Source organism: Bubalus bubalis, chromosome 3 (genome assembly GCF_019923935.1).
Source record: "Bubalus bubalis isolate 160015118507 breed Murrah chromosome 3, NDDB_SH_1, whole genome shotgun sequence".
Lineage (NCBI taxonomy): Eukaryota > Metazoa > Chordata > Mammalia > Artiodactyla > Bovidae > Bubalus > Bubalus bubalis.
Window position 1 is genome coordinate 152931792 of NC_059159.1, and position 23239 is coordinate 152955030.

The 23239-nt window shown below is 40.9% G+C and overlaps 1 protein-coding gene across 1 annotated transcript in view; it reads right to left on the minus strand.

The window, feature by feature from the left end:
* Positions 1–23239, minus strand: part of GRIN3A (glutamate ionotropic receptor NMDA type subunit 3A) — a 212291-nt gene that overhangs the window by 65282 nt on the left and 123770 nt on the right. The window contains exons 4-5 of the mRNA XM_025282153.3: positions 11334–11479; positions 2295–2410 (exon numbers count right to left, since the gene is read on the minus strand). Coding sequence (XP_025137938.2) covers positions 2295–2410; positions 11334–11479 — 262 coding nt within the window. The remainder of the gene's footprint in view (positions 1–2294; positions 2411–11333; positions 11480–23239) is intronic.

The following is a 23239-nucleotide window of genomic DNA, read 5'->3' on the forward strand; positions in this document are numbered from 1 at the left end:
ATATGCAGACTTTTCAGGGTACTTTTGATTTACCTACATAAGGAAGTGATTAGGTATTTAGTCAAATACAACCTAGTGAGTTATATAATAGGGTATTAAATCATTTATTACATAACTGTTATATGCCTTGCATTGTACTAGATCCTGTGAGAGAATACAGACATATGGAACATTCCTGTAAGCTAATCAGGTAAAAATTGTTCATAAACTGCTTTTGTGCTATTTTATGCCTGTAAAGTCTAATTAATTAATAATAAAGTACACAGTTTCATAAATTCAAAAAACCTAAATGTTGTTAATGAAAAGCATATAATATTTTTTTAAAAATTTCATGAAGAGAGAAATATTCCATTAAAACCTATTAGATTAACTTTTTCTTTACAGCCACAGTCAAGAGCTTTATTAGTATCTCTATCACATTATTTTCTGTAACTTATAAGTGTCCTTACTTTGTGTTTTACCAAGTTCTGCTTTTAGATTGTAAACTTGTTCACAGAGGCTGTATTGAATTAAAATTTCGTCACCCAGAATAAACCAGCAGTGGCTTTCTAAAGAATAAACCAACAGTGATGAGAATATTCTCTGTATTCAAGACTATAGTCTTTCTGCTGTCTTGCAGAGAGAGTGTTTCCCTGCACCATTTTGTATTTATTCCCTTGGAAAACAATGTGGTGTCTGGAGATGATGGAGACTGTAAGACACCAAGTCTCATGAGCACAGATGGAAATGTAAACAGGGAACCAGTGGGGAATTAATTGTGTGGCATCTGGCACTGGGGTCTGGCAGAGGCAAACAAGCCATTTCACCACTGCCTTTTGACAAGATAGAGTTGCCTCCTGAAAACAAAGGTGGAAAACAAGAGTCCCTCATTCTTTTACCCACTAAAAATAATTCATTGTTAACAGCTGTTAATGGCAAAAGGGACTTCAACTACCCAGTGTATCTAGGATAGAAAAAGGAAATAATATCCTTTCCATTTACCCAGATGCCACACAAATGGGAAATTTTCCATTGTTACATTGAAATGTGGTTATATAATCAACATTCTTTTGGTTTTCTAGTTTTTCTTTGGTTTCTCTCTTTTTGCCCTGCTACACATTTTTGTCTCTGTCACTGTTGTCTCAACAGAAGACCCCTATCACTAAATGTCTCTCTTCCTGTGTTCTATTCCAGGCTAAGGTGGAGGTCACTTTGCCTGGAAAGGGGATTGATTTCTCTTAGGAGAAGGCTCAAAGAAACAGCTGTTACATTCTCATTCATCACAAAAATGAAGATAGAAAAACACTCAAAAACTGCTGATGTGTTTAGGAGAGACAGAGACCAACTGTAGTCAGTTGGGGAACTGGAATCTGAATAGCCTTGATATACTAGTTAACATACAGGAAAGTATACTTTCCTGGAAACAGGACTTGAGCATCCCCATGGGATTACTTCTAGTCAAAATGCTTTCTGACAAGTGAGTATGGCTGTTCTGGGAGCCAGTGTGTACTGTCAGAGGAGGGAAGCTGGGACTTGGAGATGTGAAATTTGCTGGTTCAAACTATCTGCTCCATATATCAACTGTTGTCCAGAATGAAAGGAGCTACTGACAATGCAATCTTTTTTTGGTCCTGAAGTTTGATTGATTGTCTGACCAAGTTGAAAGCAAAAATTTGCTGCCAGTGGGGAGAAAGACAAACCTGAGGTCCCAAACAAAGTTTTGTTTAGGACACTTAGAGGTTACTAAATTACAGAGGTTGATTTTTTTCTACTTATTTTTCAACTAGTGGAAACATTTATTTAAGGACTATGAGATTTATATTCTAATTTCAGTATTATCATCTAATTGTGTGATTATGAGAAAGTAATATATTGTCTCTGAACTTTCTTGTGGATAAAACTAAGCAGCTTGCATTAAATCAACACTGGGGTCCTTTTAGTTGTAACACAATCATTCTAGTTTTAGTATCAGATTCATTATAGGATTTGGCCATTAGAAAATACAAATTAAATTAAAACTGGACTCCCTGTTTACTACACTGTGTCAACACTCCCAGATATCTGAAGCAACACTGTTTGGATAACAATGATATTTTGGTTGTTGTTTTTCTAACAATTGGATAAAAATATATTGGTGGAGTAGGTAGAAAATAAATACCTAACTTCAGCAACTTAATAGCTGAGTGCTTAAGAGCTGAAAATGAAAACAAGGGAAGATGAATAGCTCTTTGCCTCTGACACTGGCATTTGTGACTTGCTAGGTTGGCAAACAGCACATCCCGAGTAAAAGTGCATCAAGAATGATTGATTAATACCTTCGATGGCAAATGGCTTCCCCACAGTTAGAAGTTTGCAGTCGGCATCTACTGACACTTCGTAATCCAGAAGGGCTTTGTCCATGATGAAGGCATCTAGTTTCTCTGGATCATTCCTATGTTTAAGACCAAAAGAAGAAAAGTGGAAAATGATTTATTAATAGACAGGAAACACTAAGTCTGACAGCTAGCTTTTGTTTAGGGAGCAGAAATCTGGACAGTAGGGGCAGTCCAAGCTGGGCAGCTGCTGGCCCTGCCTTGGTGACATCTCACTGACCTGCAGAGAACAGACCAGGGGAAACAGACACTCTTAACAGAGAGCATGACATCTTTCCAGGGGTTAAATTGAACAACAAAACCAGAGTGACCCTGAATTGAGTGCAAAGGTAAATAGTCAAGGTTCATTTCTCATACATTAACTGAATGACCTTTTTTTTGGGTCATGCTACATGTAGGATCTCAGTTCCCCAACCAGGGATCAAACTCTCCCTGTAGTGGAAGTGCAGAGTCTTAACCACTGGACCACCGAATGAAGTCCTCCAAATGACTTCTTGGTGTAGGCATTATATTTATTGTTCTCCATACCCTTTATAATGACTCTGAAGAGGGAGGTGGGCTTCCCTGGTGCTTCAGATGGTAAAGAATCTGCCTGCATTGCAGGAGACCTGGGTTTGATCCCTGAGTTGGGAAGGTCCTCTGGAGAAGGAAATGACAACCCACTCCAGTATTCTTGCTTGGGAAATCCCATGTCCATGGTGTTGCAAAGAGTCGGACATGACTGAACAACTATCACGTTCATTTTCACTGGAAGGGGGTGGTAGTATCCTATTTTAATAAATGAAGGAATTGAAGGTTCAGAGAGTTGAAATAAGTTGATCCAGTTCGCAAGCCAGTAAGTGTTGGAGCTAGGCGATCTCATTAATCAGTATGTGAAAATTCTTCATTCTTTCTGTCATGATCACTATCATATTCTCCAGAGATCAGGCATTATTTCACACTTGGGAGTACATAATAAAGAAGTGCAAATAACAGATCCAGCACTCTTGGGGAAAAAAGAGTTGAGGTCTCTTTAAAGTCCGTAGCTGGTGTTTAATAAATGGAATAGGAAGCATATGTAAATCAGGTCTCTGTGGTCTGATTTATTAATATAACTCCAGGGATTCACGTTTCACTCCCATCCCAGGAGACAGTTCAGGCAAAAATCATTTAAAGGCAAGTATTTCTGACTGTATCAGTGAATTGGCTGTGGGCTGGGCTCAAGATAGCAACAGACACTTTGTGCATCCTTCTTGTATTCTTCCCCATTTTTTAACATAGGCACAGAAATCGTCCCCAGAAAGGTGGTCAGCACAGTTGAGTTCCACTTACAAAGGAGGCAAGGGAGAATGAGTTTCTCAGGGAACTGTTTAAGGTGTATGCAAATGACTCTTTGTTTTTAGCTATCTCAAAAAAGGTAGTTCAGTGGCTCAGTCGTGTCCGACTGCGACCCCATGAATGCAGCACGCCAGGCCTCCCTGTCCATCACCAACTCCCGGAGTTCACTCAAACTCACGACCATCAAGTCAGTGATGCCATCCAGCCATCTCATCCTCTGTCAGCCCCTTCTCCTCCTGACCCCAATCCCTCCCAGCATCAGAGTCTTTTCCAATGAGTCAACTCTTCACATGAGGTGGCCAAAGTATTGGAGTTTCAGCTTCATCATCATTCCTTCCAAAGAACACCCAGGGCTGATCTCCTTTAGAATGGACTGGTTTGATCTCCTTGCAGTCCAAGGGACTCTCAGGAGTCTTCTCCAACACAACAGTTCAAAAGCATCAATTCTTCAGTGTTCAGCTTTCTTTACAGTCCAACTCTCACATCCATACATGACCACTGGAAAAACCATAGCCTTGACTAGACGGACTTTGTTGGCAAAGTAATGTCTCTGTTTTTCAATATGCTATCTAGGTTGGTCATAACTTTTCTTCCAAGGAGTAAGCGTCTTTTAATTTCATGGCTGCAGTCACCATCGGCAGTGATTTTGGAGCCCCCCAAAATAAACTCTGACACTGTTTCCACTGCTTCCCCATCTATTTCCCATGAAGTGGTGGGACTGGATGCCATGATCTTCGTTTTCTGAATGTTGAGCTTTAAGCCAGCTTTTTCACTCTCCACTTTCACTTTCATCAAGAGGCTATTTAGTTCCTCTTCACTTTCTACCCTAAGGGTGGTGTCATCTGCATAGCTGAGGTTATTGATATTTCTCCCTGCAATCTTGATTCCAGCTTGTGCTTCTTCCAGCCCAGAGTTTCTCATGATGTACTCTGCATATAAGTTAAATAAGCCGGGTGACAATATACAGCCTTCACCTACTGCTTTCCCGATTTGGAACCAGTCTGTTGTTTCATGTCCAGTTCTATCTGTTGCTTCTTGACCTGCATATAGATTTCTCAAGAGGCAGGTCAAATGGTCTGGTATTGCCATTTCTTGAAGAATTTTCCACAGCTTGTGGTGATCCACACAGTCAAAGGTTTTGGCCTAGGCAATAAAGCAGAAATAGATTTTTTTCTGGAACTCTCTTGCTTTCTCAATAATCCAGTGGATGTTGGCAATTTGATATCTCGTTCCTCTGCCTTTTCTAGAACCAGCTTGAATATCTGGAAATTCATGGTTCATGTACTGTTGAAGCCTGGCTTAGAGAATTTTGAGCATTACTTTGCTAGCGTGTGAGATGAGTGCAATTGTGCAATAGTTTGAGCATTCTTTGGCACTACTTTTCTTAGGGATTGGAATGAAAACTGACCTTTTCCAGTCCTGTGGCCACTGCTGAGTTTTCCAAATTTGTTGGCATATTGAGTGCAGTACTTTGACAGCATGATCTTTTAAGATTTATAATAGAGCAACTGGAATTCCATCACCTCCACTAGCTTTGTTCATAGTGATGCTTCCTAAGGTCCACTTGACTTCACATTCCAGGATATCTGGCTTTAGTCCAGTGATCACACCATCATGATTATCTGGGTCATGAAGATCTTTTTTGTATAGTTCTTCTGTGTATTCTTGCCACCTCTTCTTAATATCTTCTGCTTCCATTAGGTCCATTACATTTTTGTCCTTTATTGTGCCCATCTTTGCATGAAATGTTCCCTTAGTGTCTTTAATTTTCTTGAAGAGATCTCTAGTCTTTCCCATTCTATTGTTTTCCATTTCTTTGCACTGATCACTGAGGAAGGCTTTCTTTTCTCTCCTTGCTATTTCTTTGGAACTCTGCATTCAAATATGTACATCTTTCCTTTTCTCCTTTGGCTTTCACTTCTCTTCTTTTCATAGCTATTTGTAAGTTCTCGTCAGACAACCATTTTGCCTTTTTGCTTTTTTTCTTGGGGATGGTCTTGATCACTGCTTCCTGTACAATGTCATGAAACTTCATCCATAGTTCTTCAGGTACTCTATCAGATCTAATCCCTTGAATCTATTTCTCACTTCCACTGTATAATCTTAAGGGATTTGATTTAGGTCATATCTGAATGGTCTAGTAGTTTTCTCTACTTTCTTCAATTTAAGTCTGAACTTGGCAATAAGGAGTTCATGTCCTGATCCATTGGTCAGCTCCTGGACTTGTTTTTGCTGACTGTATAGAGCTTCTCCATCTTTGGCTGCAAAGAATATAACCCATCTGATTTCGGTATTGATCATCTGGTGATGTCCATGTGTAGAGTCATCTCTTGTGTTTCTGGAAGAGGGTGTTTGCTATGACCAGTGTGTTCTTATGGCAAAGCTCTATTAGCCTTTGCCCTGCTTCATTCTGTACTCCAAGGCCAAATTTTCCTGTTACTCCAGGTATCTCTTGACTTTCTACTTTTGCATTCCAGTTCCCTATAACAAAAAGGACAGTTTTTTTGGGTGCTGGTTCCAGAAGGTCTTGTCAGATCAGATCAGTCGCTCAGTCATGTCCAACTCTTTGCGACCCCATGAATCGCAGCATGCCAGGCCTCCCTGTCTATCACCAACTTCCGGAGTTGACTCAGACTCACGTCCATCGAGTCAGTGATGCCATCCAGCCATCTCATCCTCTGTCGGCCCCTTCTCCTCCTGCCCCCAATCCCTCCCAGCATCAGAGTCTTTTCCAATGAGTCAACTCTTCACATGAGGTGGCCAAAGTACTGGAGTTTCAGCTTTAGCATCATTCCTTCCAAAGAAATCCCAGGGCTGATCTCCTTCAGAATGGACTGGTTTGATCTCCTTGCAGTCCAAGGGACTCTCAAGAGTCTTCTCCAACACCACAGTTCAAAAGCATCAATTCTTCGGTGCTCAGCCTTCTTCACAGTCCAACTCTCACATCCATACATGACCACAGGAAACACCATAGCCTTGACTAGACGGACCTTTGTTGGCAAAGTAATGTCTCTGCTTTTGAATATGCTATCTAGGTTGGTCATAACTTTCCTTCCAAGGAGTAAGCATCTTTTAATTTCATGGCTGCAGTCACCATCTGTAGTGATTTTGGAGCCCAGAAAAATAAAGTCTGACACTGTTTCCACTGTTTCCCCATCTATTTCCCATGAAGTGGTGGGACTGGATGCCATGATCTTCATTTTCTGAATGTTGAGCTTTAAGCCAACTTTTTCACTCTCCACTTTCACTTTCCTCAAAAGGCTTTTGAGTTTCTCTTCACTTTCTGCCATAAGGGTGGTGTCATCTGCATATCTGAGGTTATTGATATTTCTCCCGGCAATCTTGATTCCAGCTTGTGTTTCTTCCAGTCCAGCGTTTCTCATGATGTACTCTGCATATAAGTTAAATAAACAGGGTGACAATATACAGCCTTGACGAACTCCTTTTCCTATTTGGAACCAGTCTGTTGTTCCATGTCCAGTTCTAACTGTTGCTTCCTGACCTGCATATAAATTTCTCAAGAGGCAGATCAGGTGGTCTGGTATTCCCATCTCTTGAAGAATTTTCCACAGTTTATTGTGATCCACACAGTCAAAGGCTTTGGCATAGTCAATAAGGCAGAAATAGATGTTTTTCTGGAACTCTCTTGCTTTTTCTATGATCCAGCGGATGTTGGCAATTTGATCTCTGGTTCCTCAGCCTTTTCTAAAACCAGCTTGAACATCAGGAAGTTCACGGTTCACATATTGCTGAAGCCTGGCTTGTAGAATTTTGAGCATTAAAGGTCTTATAGATCTTCATAAAACTGTTCAACTTCAGCTTCTTCAGCATTACTGGTCAGGGATTAGTTTTGGGTTACTGTGATATTGAATGTTTTGCCTTGGAAATGAACAGAGATCATTCTGTCATTTTTGAGATTGCATCCAAGTACTGCATTTCGGACTCTTTTGTTGACTATGATGGCTACTCCATTTCTTCTAAGGGATTCTTGCCAACAGTAATAGATATAATGGTCATCTGAGTTAAATTCACCCATTCTAGTCCATTTTAGTTCACTCATTCCTAAAATGTTGATGGTCACTCTTGCCATCTCCTGTCTGACCACTCCAATTTACCTTGATTCATGAAACTAACATTCCTGTTTCCTATGCAATATTGCTCTTTACAGCATTGGACTTCCGTCACCAGGCACATCCACACCTGGGTGTTGTTTTTGCTTTGGCTCCATCTCTTCATCCTTTCTGGAGTTATTTCTCTACTGATCTCCAGTAGCATATTGGGCACCTATTGACCTGGGGAGTTCATCTTTCAGTGTCCTATCTTTTTGCCTTTTCATACTGTTCATGGGGTTCTAAAGGCAAGAATACTGACGTGTTTTGCCATTTCCTTCTCCAGTGGAACACATTTTGTCAGAACTCTCCCCCATGACCTGTCCATCTTGGATGGCCCTATATGGCATGACTCATTGTTTCATTGAGTTAGACAAGGCTGTGGTCCATGTGATCAGATTGGTTAGTTTTCTGTGATTGTGGTTTTCAGTCTATCTGCCCTCTGATGAAGAAGGATAAGAGGCTTATGGAAGCTTCCTGATGGGAGAGACTGACTGAAGGGGAAACTGGGTCTTGTTCTGATGGGCAGGGCCATACTCATAAATTTTTTTTTATTATGTTTAACTTCAACCAAAATGAAAAACATCTCTCAGCTTCAGAGCTGTGGGAAGATCCAGAAAGGGCTTGGTAAATGAATTGTATCCTGGAAACTGAGGATCAGAAACCTTAATGGAATCCTGGCAGTAAAATAAAAATCAAGCTGAAAGGTATTTCTCTAATGAAAGCTTTATTCTCACAGTATCAAAATGTACCTTGCGAGCTACACAGGACCAAGTTACCATTTACTAATGCTCTGTAAATATTTGTGGCAGCAATAAGAGTATAAAAAGTTAGGGCTCAGTTTTCTAACAAGTAATTCCTGTGGTCCATCTGAGTGGTATGCCTAAATAACTCCTCATGATTTTGAATTGCAAAGTGAAGTTATCTATGGCAGGTCTCTATTACATAGGAAGGCAAGAAGCAATTAGCTCACAGACTCCCATGGGGCCCTGAGTCACTGGTGAGGAAGCAGCAGGGTTTGATCCTGGTATAAGGAGCTTCTAAACTGGCTGAATCATCCTTACAGTTGGCAGGGCCTACAGTTGTTTCTCCCATTATAAAATCATGCTGTCTTTTTGAACATTCATTTCATAACACATATACCACAAAACTAGTTATATATAAACATATAAAAATAAAATAATTATTACTTTAATAGGGATTCATTTATTGGAATACTGTCACTTCAAAAAGTAGGGTCCTAAGTGAATTAGTCTGAATTTGGCAATAAGGAGCTCATGATCTGAGCCACAGTCAGCTCCCGGTCTTGTTTTTGCTGAGAGTCCTGAGAATCCCTTGGACTGAAAGGAGATCCAACCAGTCCATTCTAAAGGAGATCAGCCCTGGGTGTTCTTTGGAAGGAATGATGCTAAAGCTGAAACTCCAGTACTTTGGCCACCTCATGCGAAGAGTTGACTCTTGGAAAAGACTCTGATGCTGGGAGGGATTGGGGGCAGGAGGAGAAGGGGCCGACAGAGGATGAGATGGCTGGATGGCATCACCAACTCGATGGATGTGAATTTGGGTGAACTCCAGGAGTTGGTGATGGACAGGGAGGCCTGGTGTGCTGCGATTCATGGGGTTGCAAAGAGTCGGACACGACTGAGTGACTGAACTGAACTGAACTGAACTGAAGTGAGTTAGGATGAAGCTCAGGGAATCTGATGGCAGAAGGGAGGGACAGCTTTAACATAGGAACCTCTCTTTACAGATGACTCCAGGGGTAGTAGGCATGGCACTCGTATGTCAGAGGGTAACTTGGGGACCTTAGTTTTTTGGAGTAGTGAATAGTAGCATAGGCTGTATATGGGCCAAAAGTGGGGAGAGAAGCTCAGAGCGAAGAAGGCAGAGGGCATTAATGATAATCTTTGTTCCAAAGTTACCTCAATCTGTAACTCACCTGGGAAGCTTGTTAAAATGCAGATTCTGTGATGGGACCTGAGAATCTTCATTTCTCATATGCTCCCAGGTGCTACCTGCTACATGGATGTTGCTGGAATGTGGACTGTACCCTGAACATCAAAGACCTGCTTTCCAGTTGTAGTTCTCAGGCTAGCCTGCAGCAGTGGCTATAGTCCAAAGTCATGGTTCTGGTCCTGACTGCCACTTGCTAGCTGTATTTCCATGGACAAGTTGATTCTTTCGGGCCTCAACTCCTTCATCTGTGCCTGTTTTCCTAACAATTTCTTCTCTCCAGCTAGAGTATGGCCAACTGAGCTCTGGGGCCTTGGAGGTAAATCCTCCAGAATAAATGAATATCCAGAGTGGAGTGCACCTGCTCCACTGCAGCAGGGGCTTTTCTCAGCCGTTCACACTGCCAGAAGGGCTGAATTTGTCACCCATTACTATAAAGTGGGGAGCCATTGCTTTCTTCCTGACATCTTATTCTTTTTCTCAGCCATGGATTTCTCTGATGGAGAGGATAAAGAGGAGTTGTTGGGGTGCAAAGGAGCACTAAACTCTGTGTCAGAGAGTGACTCTAATGTTTTAAAGTTCTTACAAAATGGAAAGTGCCATTTCATAGTGTTTCACACTATATATACCTGTGCAAATCTGAGAACACAGTTTCCTTTCTAGACTCTAGTTTAGTCCATAAAATTGTTTTCAGGGCTGATTACTAGAGTTTTTGAGAAACACAGAGCCCTTATGTCCCATAAAATTATTTGCTTCCCTTCTTTCTTAAAAAAGAATTTGAGGTGCCTAGTTCTGCTGTCATTGGGGAGATAATTGTGTTTGATGATAGAGAAACCAGTTTTCTGGTACTGCACGATTGTAGGGATTGGAGTTTGAATGTATGTTATTGTCCCGAGACCATCAGGCAGGAGGGGGAGGACTGCTTGCTTGCATGCTGTGGCGCTTATCAGGAGCCGTTCATCCCCTTCTCCCAGGCAGACTAGTTGAGCAGACCCAGAAATGCACCATCCTCCTTTGCATTTAGCTTCCCTGAATTATAGCCCTGATAATCTGCCATGGCAATGTGATTGCTCTTGATTGCTTCTCATAAATTCTGATGAGAAGGATGCAGGCATGGGAATCATAGCCTTTTATCTTATTTCTTTTCTACAGGATATCTCTAAGATAAATCCCACTTCCTTGTGGCAAGAGGAGACAGTCCAAAGGCTTAGAGATTCACTGTGAAGGAAAGGGTTGCTTTGGGACACTTTATCCTCTGGCCACATTCCCTGAGTGTTTGATCGTTTCAGCACCATTATTTTCCCAAGTGATGTCAAGCCAACGTTTACTTCCTCCACCATCTGCTACACTACTGACCCTACTGGCACTTTGATCAAAGCTACTGCCAGCTTGGGACTGTGGAGGTAACTAGAAAACTAGGTCAGATAATAAAATGCACATTTATTCCATACTGTCTCCTGGATCTCATATGGTGTGAGGTATTATGGAACACACAATGGGTATATTTAGATAACATTAAAAAAAAAAAACCAACAAACATGACATCAGTAGCAAGGCTTCTTTTTCACTGATAACTTTTTGGACTGAAGAGGTTCACACTCACTTTAGATACGCCACTCCATCCAGGGTGGCTGGTACATTGTACCTTCTCATATACTCATGCATCTCTGGGAAGCTTTGCCTCACATAGTCTTCAGCACTGCTCTCCCGGACAGTTCCAAAACGGAAGCCTTGAGAGGGATGATGTAGCTATGAGGCAGAAAAAGAAATGTCTTGAATATAAATTATTTCTAGAGTTGTTTTCAAAATTTTCTTTTCCTATCATTCTTTGGAGTCTGATAACGACCTTGCATTTTTCAAACACACACAGTCATAGACATAAATTTCCATGTACCAACATAGGTACATGCTCTTTCATACCAGCTTTCACATAAATAAATGTTCTATCCTCACATAAGTAACTAGTCTCTCTCCAGAAGCAAACAGATGAAAACAACAAATATAAAATATAAAACAGCTTTCTTCTTTCTATTGAGAGCCTGTCGGAATTCTTTAGAAATTATAAAATGACATATGAAATCAACCTTGGTAATATTATAAATTGCTTATTAGGCAAAGCATGAAGTTAAGATAATAAATTAAAGATTGTGCCCTTCCTTGGTTAGAATACACAAATGCTAAGTTAAAATCCTGCAACCTGAGATCAAAATATACATGACCCCAAACCATGAATTCACCTCTTTTATGTTTATTAGTCTTTATGCTGTAGTATATTTGAAGTTCATTGAATTTATTTTTGGTGTAATTATGAAATGATCTCTTTCCCTTAGATAACTCTATTATCCAATGCTGAGTCATGTTGTATATTTTCTAAAATGGAATGGTATGTAAGACAGTTAGGAGCAACAGAGGAGGCAGCTAGCAAGACAAGATCCAATAATGTCATAGTTCTCCAGGATGCAAGATCTCACAGTGAGGAGAGGCAGTGCGCTGGGAGTCATGCAGAAGCTCTCTGTCACTATTAAAGATACAGTACATGAGACAGTATAATTCATGGAAGTTGTACAGAAGTATTAATACAGGATCTAGAGTTATTTCAAAGAAAAGAATCAACCTGAGTTTTTTTTCTTTTTTTTTCAAGTTGTTTACACACCTACAGATTAAGAAATCACTGAATTTGGTAATAAACAATTTATATTTGAAGATTAATTAGTTTTGACACACAGCAAAGGGTTTAACAATATGGCAATAGTTAAATTATTTGCCACATCCTTATTGAACGTTATCTAATGTATAAATCATGTTTGTAAAGCATATTTAATAAAACAAAGCAAATGCTCACATGACAAATGGAGAAAAGGCTCTTGTATGGTCTGATCAGAGTTAAATATGTATATAGTTATTTTAAGGGCTTCCCAGGTGGTGTAGTGGTAAAGAATCTGCCTGCCAATGAAGGAGATGTGGGTTCGATCCCTGAGTCAGGAAGATCCCCTGGAGAAGGAAATGGCAACCCACTCCAGTATTCTTTCCTGGAGAATTCCATGGACAGAGGTGCCTGGTAGATTACAGTCCATGGGGTTGCAAAGAGTTGGACACAACTGAGCATGCATGCATTCATAGTTATTTTAAATACTGTGGCTCCCTCATGTATATCATATATACACATGTGTACACACACACACACACACACCCCTGGGAAGAAAATATATCAAGATATTAATAATGGTTGTTCCATATATTTATTTATAGATTGGCTACAGAAACATGCCTCATGTTTGTAAGTTAAAAAACTACATTCAGTGAAGTAAGTCATTAATCTATGTCAATATTTTTTGGTGGGCAGCTTTGCATAATTTTCAGAGTTACTGGGCCCACAAAGTTAAATACCTACAATCATTGCCACAAAGTGACTTACCACCTGCTTTGTGATATTTCTTTGGATATCTCACTGTTGAACAGGCTGTATGGCATATACTTGTGTTCAACTGTTCATTCACACACTGGATAAATTCTAATGTTTTATGCCAGCATAACCTTAATGAGGCATCTATAATATTAGCTAACATCTATTGATTTTTATGTGCTAACTGATGTTTATCTGCATTATCTTGATTAATCCTCATAAAAACCTGATTAATCCTTATAAAAACCTCATTAAAAGGACTCTAGTAATACTTCCTTTTAAAGGATTAATCAACTAGGAGCTCAGTGAAATGTAGCAAGTAATAGTAAGTAATAAAAGTAGTAAGATCACACAGCTAGAAGTAGTAGGGATTGAATTAGAACCTATGTCTGTTTCACTTCAAAGTCCACACAATTACCGACCACATCAGTCTGTCTTCCAGGTCGTGGGAACAAATGGAGAGAAGATGTTTATTAGAATAAACTCACTAGTCTTTTAAAATATTCTCCTTAAGCCTTAAGCCTAGGCTGTTCTTACAGTAGCAGATTGCAACCCTATAGCTTGAGCAAGGCAAACTTATCAGCATTCTGTTTATCCAACAGCTATTCATTTTTTAAAGCCTAGATCAAGACTCTGTCTGAAGTCTTTGGCCTTATCGAATTTCACCCTCCTATCCAGGAAGAACAAAAATAAAAATAATTTACTGCCTATTCATCTGTGCTGAGACAGCACCTTGTACTTACATAACACATAGGCTAGGTACTTAGCCATATTTCACACTTTTCATACATTTCTCCTTTGCTTCTCCCAAAAAACTTATGAGGTATTTCTATTATGGTCCTTTTATAAATAAAGGAACTGAAGATTAGAAAGTTTGTTATTTGCCCAAGACCACAGAGCTAGTAAACGTTGGATGTGGAATATGAACCCAGATAGTCTGATGGAAATGAACAGAGATTGTTCTGTCATTTTTGGGATTGCATCCAAGTACTGAATTTTGGACTCTTTTGTTGACCATGATGGCTACTCTATTTCTTCTAAGGGATTCTTGCCAACAGTAGTAGATATGGTCATCTGAGTTAAATTCACTCATTCCAGTCCATTTTAGTTCACTCATTCCTAAAATGTCGATGGTCACTCTTGCCATCTCCTGTCTGACCACTCCAATTTACCTTGATTCATGGACCTAACATTCCTGTTTCCTATGCAATATTGTTCTTTACAGCATTGGACTTTACTTCCATCACCAGGCACATCCACACCTGGGTGTTGTTTTTGCTTTGGCTCCATCTCTTCATCCTTTCTGGAGTTATTTCTCCACTGATCTCCAGTAGCATATTGGGCACCTACTGACCTGGGGAGTTCATCTTTCAGTGTCCTATCTTTTTGCCTTTTAATACTGTTCATGGGGTTCTAAAGGCAAGAATACTGACGTGGTTTGCCATTTCCTTCTCCAGTGGAACATGTTTTGTCAGAACTCTCCCCCATGACCCGTCTGTCTTGGTGGCACTAGATGGCATGGCTCATAGTTTAATTGAGTTAGACAAGGCTGTGGTCCATGTAATCAGATTGGTTAGTTTTCTGTGATTGTGGTTTTCAGTCTATCTGCCCTCTGATGAAGAAGGATAAGAGGCTTATTGAAGCTTCCTGGTGGGAGAAACTTACTGAGGGGGAAACTGGGTCTTGTTCTGATGGATGGGGCCATGCTCAGTAAATCTTTAATTCAATTTTCTGTTGATGGGTGGAGCTGTGTTCCATCCCTGCTATTTACCTGGGGCCAAACTATGGTGGAGGTAATGAAGATAATGGTGACCTTCTTCAAAAGATCCCATGCATGTACTGCTATGCTCACTGCCCCCAACCCTGCAGCAGGCCACCACTGACCCATGTCTCTGCTGGAGACTCCTGGCCCCTCAATGGGCAAGTCCCAGTCAGTCTCTTGTGGGGTCACTGCTCATTTCTCCTGGGTCCTAGTGCACACAAGGTTCTGTTTGTGCCTTCCAAGAGTCTATTTCCTAGTCCTCTGTAAGTTCTGGCAGCTCTATGGTGGGGTTAAAAGTGACCACCTCCAAGAGGGCTTATGCCATACCCAAGTCTGCTGCACCCAAAGCCCCTGTCCCTGTGGCAGTCCACTGCTGACCCATACCTCCACAGGAGATGCTCAAACACAGTTCTGTTTCAATCTCTGTGGGGTCCCTGGATCCTGGTGTGCAAAAGGTTTATTTGAGCCCTCTCAGCATCTCTGATGGGAATGGAGTTTGATTCTAAAGGCTAATTTGCCCCTCCTACCATCTTGCTGGGGCTTCTCTGTTGTGCTTGGGAGTGGGGTACCTCTTCACAGCCACTCCAGGGCCTGCTGGGGTTTCTCTGACCTTGGATGTGGGGTATCTCCTCACAGCCATTCCAGCGAAGTGCAGCCACAGCTCCTGACCTTGGACTTGGGGTATCACCTCATTCAATATCACAGTAATCCAAGCCTATGCCCCGACCAGTAATACTAAAGAAGCTGAAGTTGAACAGTTCTATGAAGACCTACAAGACCTTCTAGAACTAACACCAAAAAAAATGTCCTTTTCTCATAGGGGACTGGAATTCAAAAGTAGGAAGTCGAGAGATACCTGGAGTAATAGGAGAACTTGGCCTTGGAGTACAGAATGAAGCAGGGCAATAGCTAATAGAATTTTGCCAAGAGAACACACTGGTCATAGCAAACACCCTCTTCTAGCAACACAAGAGAAGACTCTACACATGGTATCATCAGATGGTCAATACCGAAATCAGACGGATTATATTCTTTGCAGCCAAAGATGTAGAAGTTCTATACAGTCAGCAAAAACAAGACCAGGAGCTGACTGTGGCTCAGATCATGAACTCCTTATTGCCAAGTTCAGACTTAAATTGAAGAAAGTAGGGAAAACCACTAGACCATTCCGGTATGACCTAAATCAAATCCCTTAATATTATACAGTGGAAGTGAGAAATTGATTCAAGGGATTAGATCTGATAGACAGAGTGCCTGATGTACTATGGACAGAGGTTCATGACATTGTACAGGAGACAGGGATCAAGACCATCCCCAAGAAAAAGAAATGCAAAAAAGCAAAATGGCTGTCTAAGGAGGCCTTGCAAATAGCTGTGAAAAGAAGAGAAGTGAAAAACAAAGGAGAAAGGGAAAGATATACCCATTTGAATGCAGAGTTCCAAAGAATGGCAAGGAGAGATAAGAAAGCCTTCCTCAGTGATCAGTGCAAAGAAACAGAGGAAAACAATAGAATGGGAAAGTCTAGAGATCTCTTCAAGAAAATTAAAGATACCAAGGGAACATTTCATGCAAGATGGGCTCAATAAAGGACAGAAATGGTATGGACTTAACAGAAGCAGAAGATATTAAGAATACACAGAAGAACTACACAAAAAAGGTCTTCATGACCCAGATAACCACGATGGTATGATCACTCACCTAAAGCTAGATGTCCTGGAATGTGAAGTCAAGTGGGCCTTAGGAAGCATCAATATGAACAAAGCTAGTGGAGCTGATGGAATTCCAGTCGAGCTATTTCAAATCCTAAAATATGATGCTATGAAAGTGCTGCACTCAATATGCCAGCAAATTTGGAAAACTCAGCAGTGGCCACAGGACTGGAAAACGTCAGTTTTCATTCCAATTCCTAAGGAAAGCAGTGCCAAAGAATGCTCAAACTATCACACAATTGCACTCATCTTACACACTAGCAAAGTAATGCTCAAAATTCTCCAAGCCAGGCTTCAGCAATATGTGAGCCGTGAACTTCCAGTTGTTCAAGCAGTTTTAGAAAAGGCAGAGGAACCAGAGATCATATTGCCAACATCTGTTGGATTATCTAAAAAGCAAGAGAGTTTCAGAAAAACATCTATTTCTGCTTTACTGACTAGGCCAAAGCCTTTGACTGTGTGGGTCACAACAAACTGTGAAAAATTCTCCAAGACATTGGAATACCAGACCATCTGACCTGCCTCTTGAGAAATCTGTATGCAGGTCAGGAAGCAACAGTTAGAACAGGATGTGGAACAACAGGCAGTTTCCAAATTGGGAAAGGAGTACGTCAAATCTATATATTGTCACCCTGGTTATTTAATTTATATGCAGAGTACATCATGAGAAATGTTGGGTTGGAGGAAGCACAAGCTGGAATCAAGATTGCTGGGAGAAATATTAATAACCTCAGGTATGCAGATGACAACACCCTTATGGCAGAAAGTGAAAAAGAACTAAAGAGCCTCTTGATGAAAGTGAAAGAGGAGAGTGAAAAAGTTGGCTTAAAGCTCAACATTCAGAAAACTAAGATCATGGCCTCTGGTCCCATCACTTCATGGCCAATAGATGGGGAAACAGTGGAAACAGTGTCAGACTTTATTTTTTGGGGCTTCAAAATCACTGCCGATGGTGACTGCAGCCATGAAATTAAAAGACACTTGCTCATGGAAGGAAAGCTATGACCAACCTAGATAGCATATTAAAAAGCAGAGACATTACTTTGCTAACAAAGGTCTGTCTAGTCAAGGTTGTGGTTTTTCCAGTGGTCATGTATGGATGTGAGAGTTGGACTATGAAGAAAACTGGGCACCAAAGAATTGATGCTTTTAAACTGTGGTGTTGCAGAAGACTCTTGAGAGTCCCTTGGACTGCAAGGAGATCCAACCAGTTCATCCTAAAGGAAATCAGTCCTGAATATTCATTGGAAGGACTGATGCTGAAGCTGAAACTCCGATACTTTAGCTACCTGATATGAAGAACTGATTCATTTGAAAAGACCCTGATGCTGGGAAAGATTGAAGAAGGGAGGAGAAGGGGCCGACAGAGGATGAGATGGTTGATGGCATCATCGACTCAGTGGGTATGAATTTGAGTAAACTCCAGTAGTTGGTGATGGACAGGGAGGCCTAGAGTGCTGTAGTCCATGGCATCACAAAGAGTCGGACACGACTGAGTGACTGAACTGAATTGAACTGAGTTTGATGGACAATAGTGAGCTCCGAACACCATGAACAGATCTTCTGACACTATGTCATGCTGACTCTGGACCTAGTCATTACAAAACTTACTACTTACAGGTCAGGCAGTGAGCTTTGCACATTTCGAATTCTGCAAAAATAGGTATCATTTTCATATTTTACAGATTAAGATGCTGAGGTTTGGGTAAACTAATAATCAAATTCTGATAGCTAGTTATTAGTAAGATTCAGCCCTTGTTCTTTTCCCTAACATGCAGACCAGGTTTCATTCACGTGTGGACCACAGTTACCTATTATGACACTTGGTACCTGAAGAGGGCTCTATACATGTGTGTCAAATCAATTAATTTACCACTATTCTTCTATTCTCTCTTTACCCATTTGACTTGTATTCATCCTTCTATTTTCAGCCATCACTTCCCTAACCAGCTGACTAGGTCAGAGGCTCCTTTCCTCATAGTACACATATTTTCTTTTGTAGAACTTATCACAGTTCCACTTCTAAAATTTAAATGTGTAATAGTTTAATGTCTAGCCTTTTATCTTCTCACTGGACTGGAAGCTCTATGTAAAACATTTAACTAATTGTTGTATTCCAGTGCCTTTCATCATGTAGTTGCTCAATAATACGCTTGATGAATGATGGATTCTTTGAACCCAGAGGGAGATGAGAACTTTGCCATCCCACTTAGCACAGATTGGGCTAACAATAGAGCTTACAACTCAGGCTTTTGAAATGAACCCTCCTTTTAAGGTAAAAGGATCTTAGGTCAGTAATTAGAATACCTTTGCTTATATAGTCCTTTTTAGAAATAATCTAAATAATAATCTTAAAATAATCCTTTTTAGAAGTCCATTTTCTCACATTATACTGTGCAATATGCAATATTGTTATGGCCTATGAACTATTTCTAGGAAAATTCTGCACTTCTTTTCTTTGTTGAGTGCATCAATACAGCACTGCTTCCCAAGACACCGAAGGGAGTTGGGAACCAGCAGATCCAGGCTTGGAATTCCAGAGGAGGATGAGTGAGCCTTGTGTCGTCTCCTTTCCATGTTTTCCTGCTGCCTTTCATTCATGCCTCTGCATGGCATGGCTCTCATGCATGTGAAGGGAGCAGTTTTGAGAATGGAAAGTCCCTTCAACATTAACATAAATAACCAGGGTCTATGGGAGGAAGCATTCTGTTAGCCTGACTGGGACCCCTCTCTAACCTGGAGAGGTATTACAAACACTGCCGTTTCTCCAGTCTAAGCCACCATCATTCCTGCTCTCTGCACATTCCCTCTCTTCCCTCCAATCCAGTCAGAGTAATCTTCCTAGAGCCCCAAACTGGTCATGTCACCCACTTGTTTCACATCTACCAGTGGCTTCTCATTGCTCTGGGATGAAGCTGAAACTCTGGCCTCAGCATGATCCAGCTCCCACCACCTTTCCACTTTCATCTTCCCACTCTCCCCTGGGCCCTGAAGCTTTAGCCAGTTCTCCCAGTTCTTCCAACATATACCTTTTGCTTGATCAGGTCTCTTGCCCATAGCCTTCACTCTACCTGGGATGCTTCCCTTTGTGTGCTGCTGCTACTGCTAAGTCGCTTCAGTCGTGTCTGACTCTGTGCAACCCCATGGACTGCAGCCCACCAGGCTCCCCCGTCCCTGGGATTCTCCAGGCAAGAACACTGGAGTGGGTTGCCATTTCCTTCTCCAATGCATGAAAGTGGAAAGTGAAAGTGAAGTCGCTCAGTCGTGTCTGACTCTTAGCGACCCCATGGACTGCAGCCTACGAGGCTCCTCCATCCATGGGATTTTCCGGGCAACAGTACTAGAGTGGGGTGCCATTGCCTTCTCCTCCCTTTGTGTAGCTAATTCTAAAATGTCACATCCTCAGAGAAGCCTTTGCTGACCCCTAGACTAGATCAGGCCACCCTCCCATTGTACCCTGCAATTTTATATCACATTAGTAACACCTGGGACTATTTGTTCAATGTCTACTTTTCCTGCCTGCTTTTACGTTTCCATGAGTGTTGGGCCTATGCCTGTCTCATTTGTGAAGTCATAAGTCCTCAGCAAATGCTAGCTGCTATTATTCTCATCATCATTATCATCATGAAGCAAATACAGTGCTTGGTATACAGAGCAGATCCCTGATAAGTATTGGTGTAATAAGTCATCATTATTGAAACAAAATTCTCTTAGGTTCAGTCAGTTCAGTTCAGTCACTCAGTTGTGTCCGACTCTTTGCGATCTCATGAATTGCAGCATGCCAGGCCTCCCTGTCCATCACCAACTCCCGGAGTTCACTCAGACTCAAGTCCATAGAGTCAGTGATGCCATCCAGCCATCTCATCCTCTGTCGGCCCCTTCTCCTCCTGCCCCCAATCTCTCCCAGCATCAGAGTCTTTTCCAATGAGTCAGCTCTTCGCATGAGGTGGCCAAAGTATTGGAGTTTCAGCTTTAGCATTATTTCTTCCAAAGAACACCCAGGGCTGATCTCCTTCAGAATGGACTGGTTGGATCTCCTTGCAGTCCAAGGGACTCTCAAGAGTCTTCTCCAACACCACAGTTCAAAAGCATCAATTTTTCATCGCTCAGCTTTCTTCACAGTCCAACTCTCACATTCATACATGACCACTGGAAAAACCATAGCCTTGACTAGACGGACCTTTGTTGGCAAAGTAATGTCTCTGCTTTTGAATATGCTATCTAGGTTGGTCATAACTTTTCTTCCAAGGAGTAAGCGTCTTTTAATTTCATGGCTGCAGTCACCATCTCTTAGGTTAGATACATTAAAAATAGACACTTGTGTCACACTTCATGTTGTCTTCCTTTTAAACATTAAAATTTTCCCTTTAATTCTTTTTTTTTTTTTTTTTAATTTTATTTTATTTTTAAACTTTACATAACTGTATTAGGTTTGCCAAATATCAAAATGAATCCGCCACAGGTTTACATGTGTTCCCCATCCTGAACCCTCCTCCCTCCTCCCTCCCCATTCCATCCCTCTGGGTCTACAATGGATTAAAGACAATCTCTTTAACAAGTGGTGCTGGAAACTCTGGTCAACCACTTGTAAAAGAATGAAACTAGAACACTTTCTAACACCATACACAAAAATAAACTCAAAATGGATTAAAGATCTAAACGTAAGACCAGAAACTATAAAACTCCTAGAGGAGAACATAGGCAAAACACTCTCTGACATACATCACAGCAGGATCCTCTATGACCCACCTCCCAGAATATTGGAAATAAAAGCAAAAATAAACAAATGGGACCTAATTAACCTTAAAAGCTTCTGCACATCAAAGGAAACTATTAGCAAGGTGAAAAGACAGCCTTCAGAATGGGAGAAGATAATAGCAAATGAAGCAACTGACAAACAACTAATCTCGAGAATATACAAGCAACTCCTACAGCTCAACTCCAGAAAAATAAATGACCCAATCAAAAAATGGGCCAAAGAACTAAATAGACATTTCTCCAAAGAAGACATACAGATGGCTAACAAACACATGAAAAGATGCTCAGCATCACTCATTATCAGAGAAATGCAAATCAAAACCACTATGAGGTACCATTTCACGCCAGTCAGAATGGCTGCGATCCAAAAGTCTACAAGTAATAAATGCTGGAGAGGGTGTGGAGAAAAGGGAACCCTCTTACACTGTTGGTGGGAATGCAAACTAGTACAGCCACTATGGAGAACAGTGTGGAGATTCCTTAAAAAACTGGAAATAGACATGCCTTATGATCCAGCAATCCCACTGCTGGGCATACACACTGAAAAAACCAGAAGGGAAAGAGACACGAGTACCCCAATGTTCATCGCAGCACTGTTTATAATAGCCAGGACATGGAAGCAACCTAGATGTCCATCAGCAGATGAATGGATAAGAAAGCTGTGGTACATATACACAATGGAGTATTATTCAGCCATTAAAAAGAATACATTTGAATCAGTTCTAATGAGGTGGATGAAACTGGAGCCTATTATACAGAGTGAAGTAAGCCAGAAAGAAAAACACCAATACAGTATACTAACGCATATATATGGAATTTAGAAAGATGGTAACAATAACCCTGTGTACGAGACAGCAAAAGAGACACTGATGTATAGAACAGTCTTATGGACTCTGTGGGAGAGGGAGAGGGTGGGAAGATTTGGGAGAATGGCATTGAAACATGTAAAATATCATGTATGAAATGAGTTGCCTTTAATTCTTATCTTAATTCTTTTGAAATAGTATGTTCTTTTTATTCTCTATATGTGAGATTCTAACAAAAAAAAAAAAAAAAAAGGATGAGCTACTCGGCAGTCACAGAATAATAGAATCAGAAAAGGGATCTAAGAAGCTATTGATGCAACTGGATAGACTAGCATAGTCCACCCTTTGGGTCTATGTGGTGTGTAATTCAAACATCCAGGGATATCAGAAAGCCTGCATCCAGGAGGGAGGATAAAGGCATACAGAGGTAAAGTAGTTCAGCTGCATTACAAGCATCACCAGGAAGCCCCAGAGAGAGAAAAATTTCTTTAAAGTTTCAGCTAAATATTTTACCGGCTCTTCCAATTCTGTTTATATTTGTGTCAGCCTCTTCAGGCCTTGGGGAGATATCTAAGGTTAAACTACCCATTTGTATGTGAATTGTTCAGTATTAATGGAATACTGAACTCTACCCAGAGCACCTGTGTTGAGAATAATCAGACATTTTGAAGAAAGCAAAGTGGCTCAAAACAAAATGGAAGCAAACTCAAGAAACAATCAAGCTTCTCTGTCTATGGTAGATGTAATGAGTGTGAAAGTGTTAGTCACTTAGCCATGTCCGACTCTTTGGGACCCCATAGACTGTAGCCTGCCAGGCTCCTCTGTCCACGGAATTCCCCAGGCAAGAACACTGCAGTGGGTAGCCAATCCCTTCTCTAGAGGATCTTTGTGACCCAGGGGTTGAACTTGGGTCAGATTCTTTACCATCTGAGCCACCAGGAAAGCTCTGTAGATGATTTCAATTAAAAAACAATCTTAATGTTGGGTATTTTCACTTGGGGTCTATATTTGTACTTATCTGAGATTGTTACTTAAATGGGTGGAATGTAGTCACTAGGCCTGGTAAAGTGT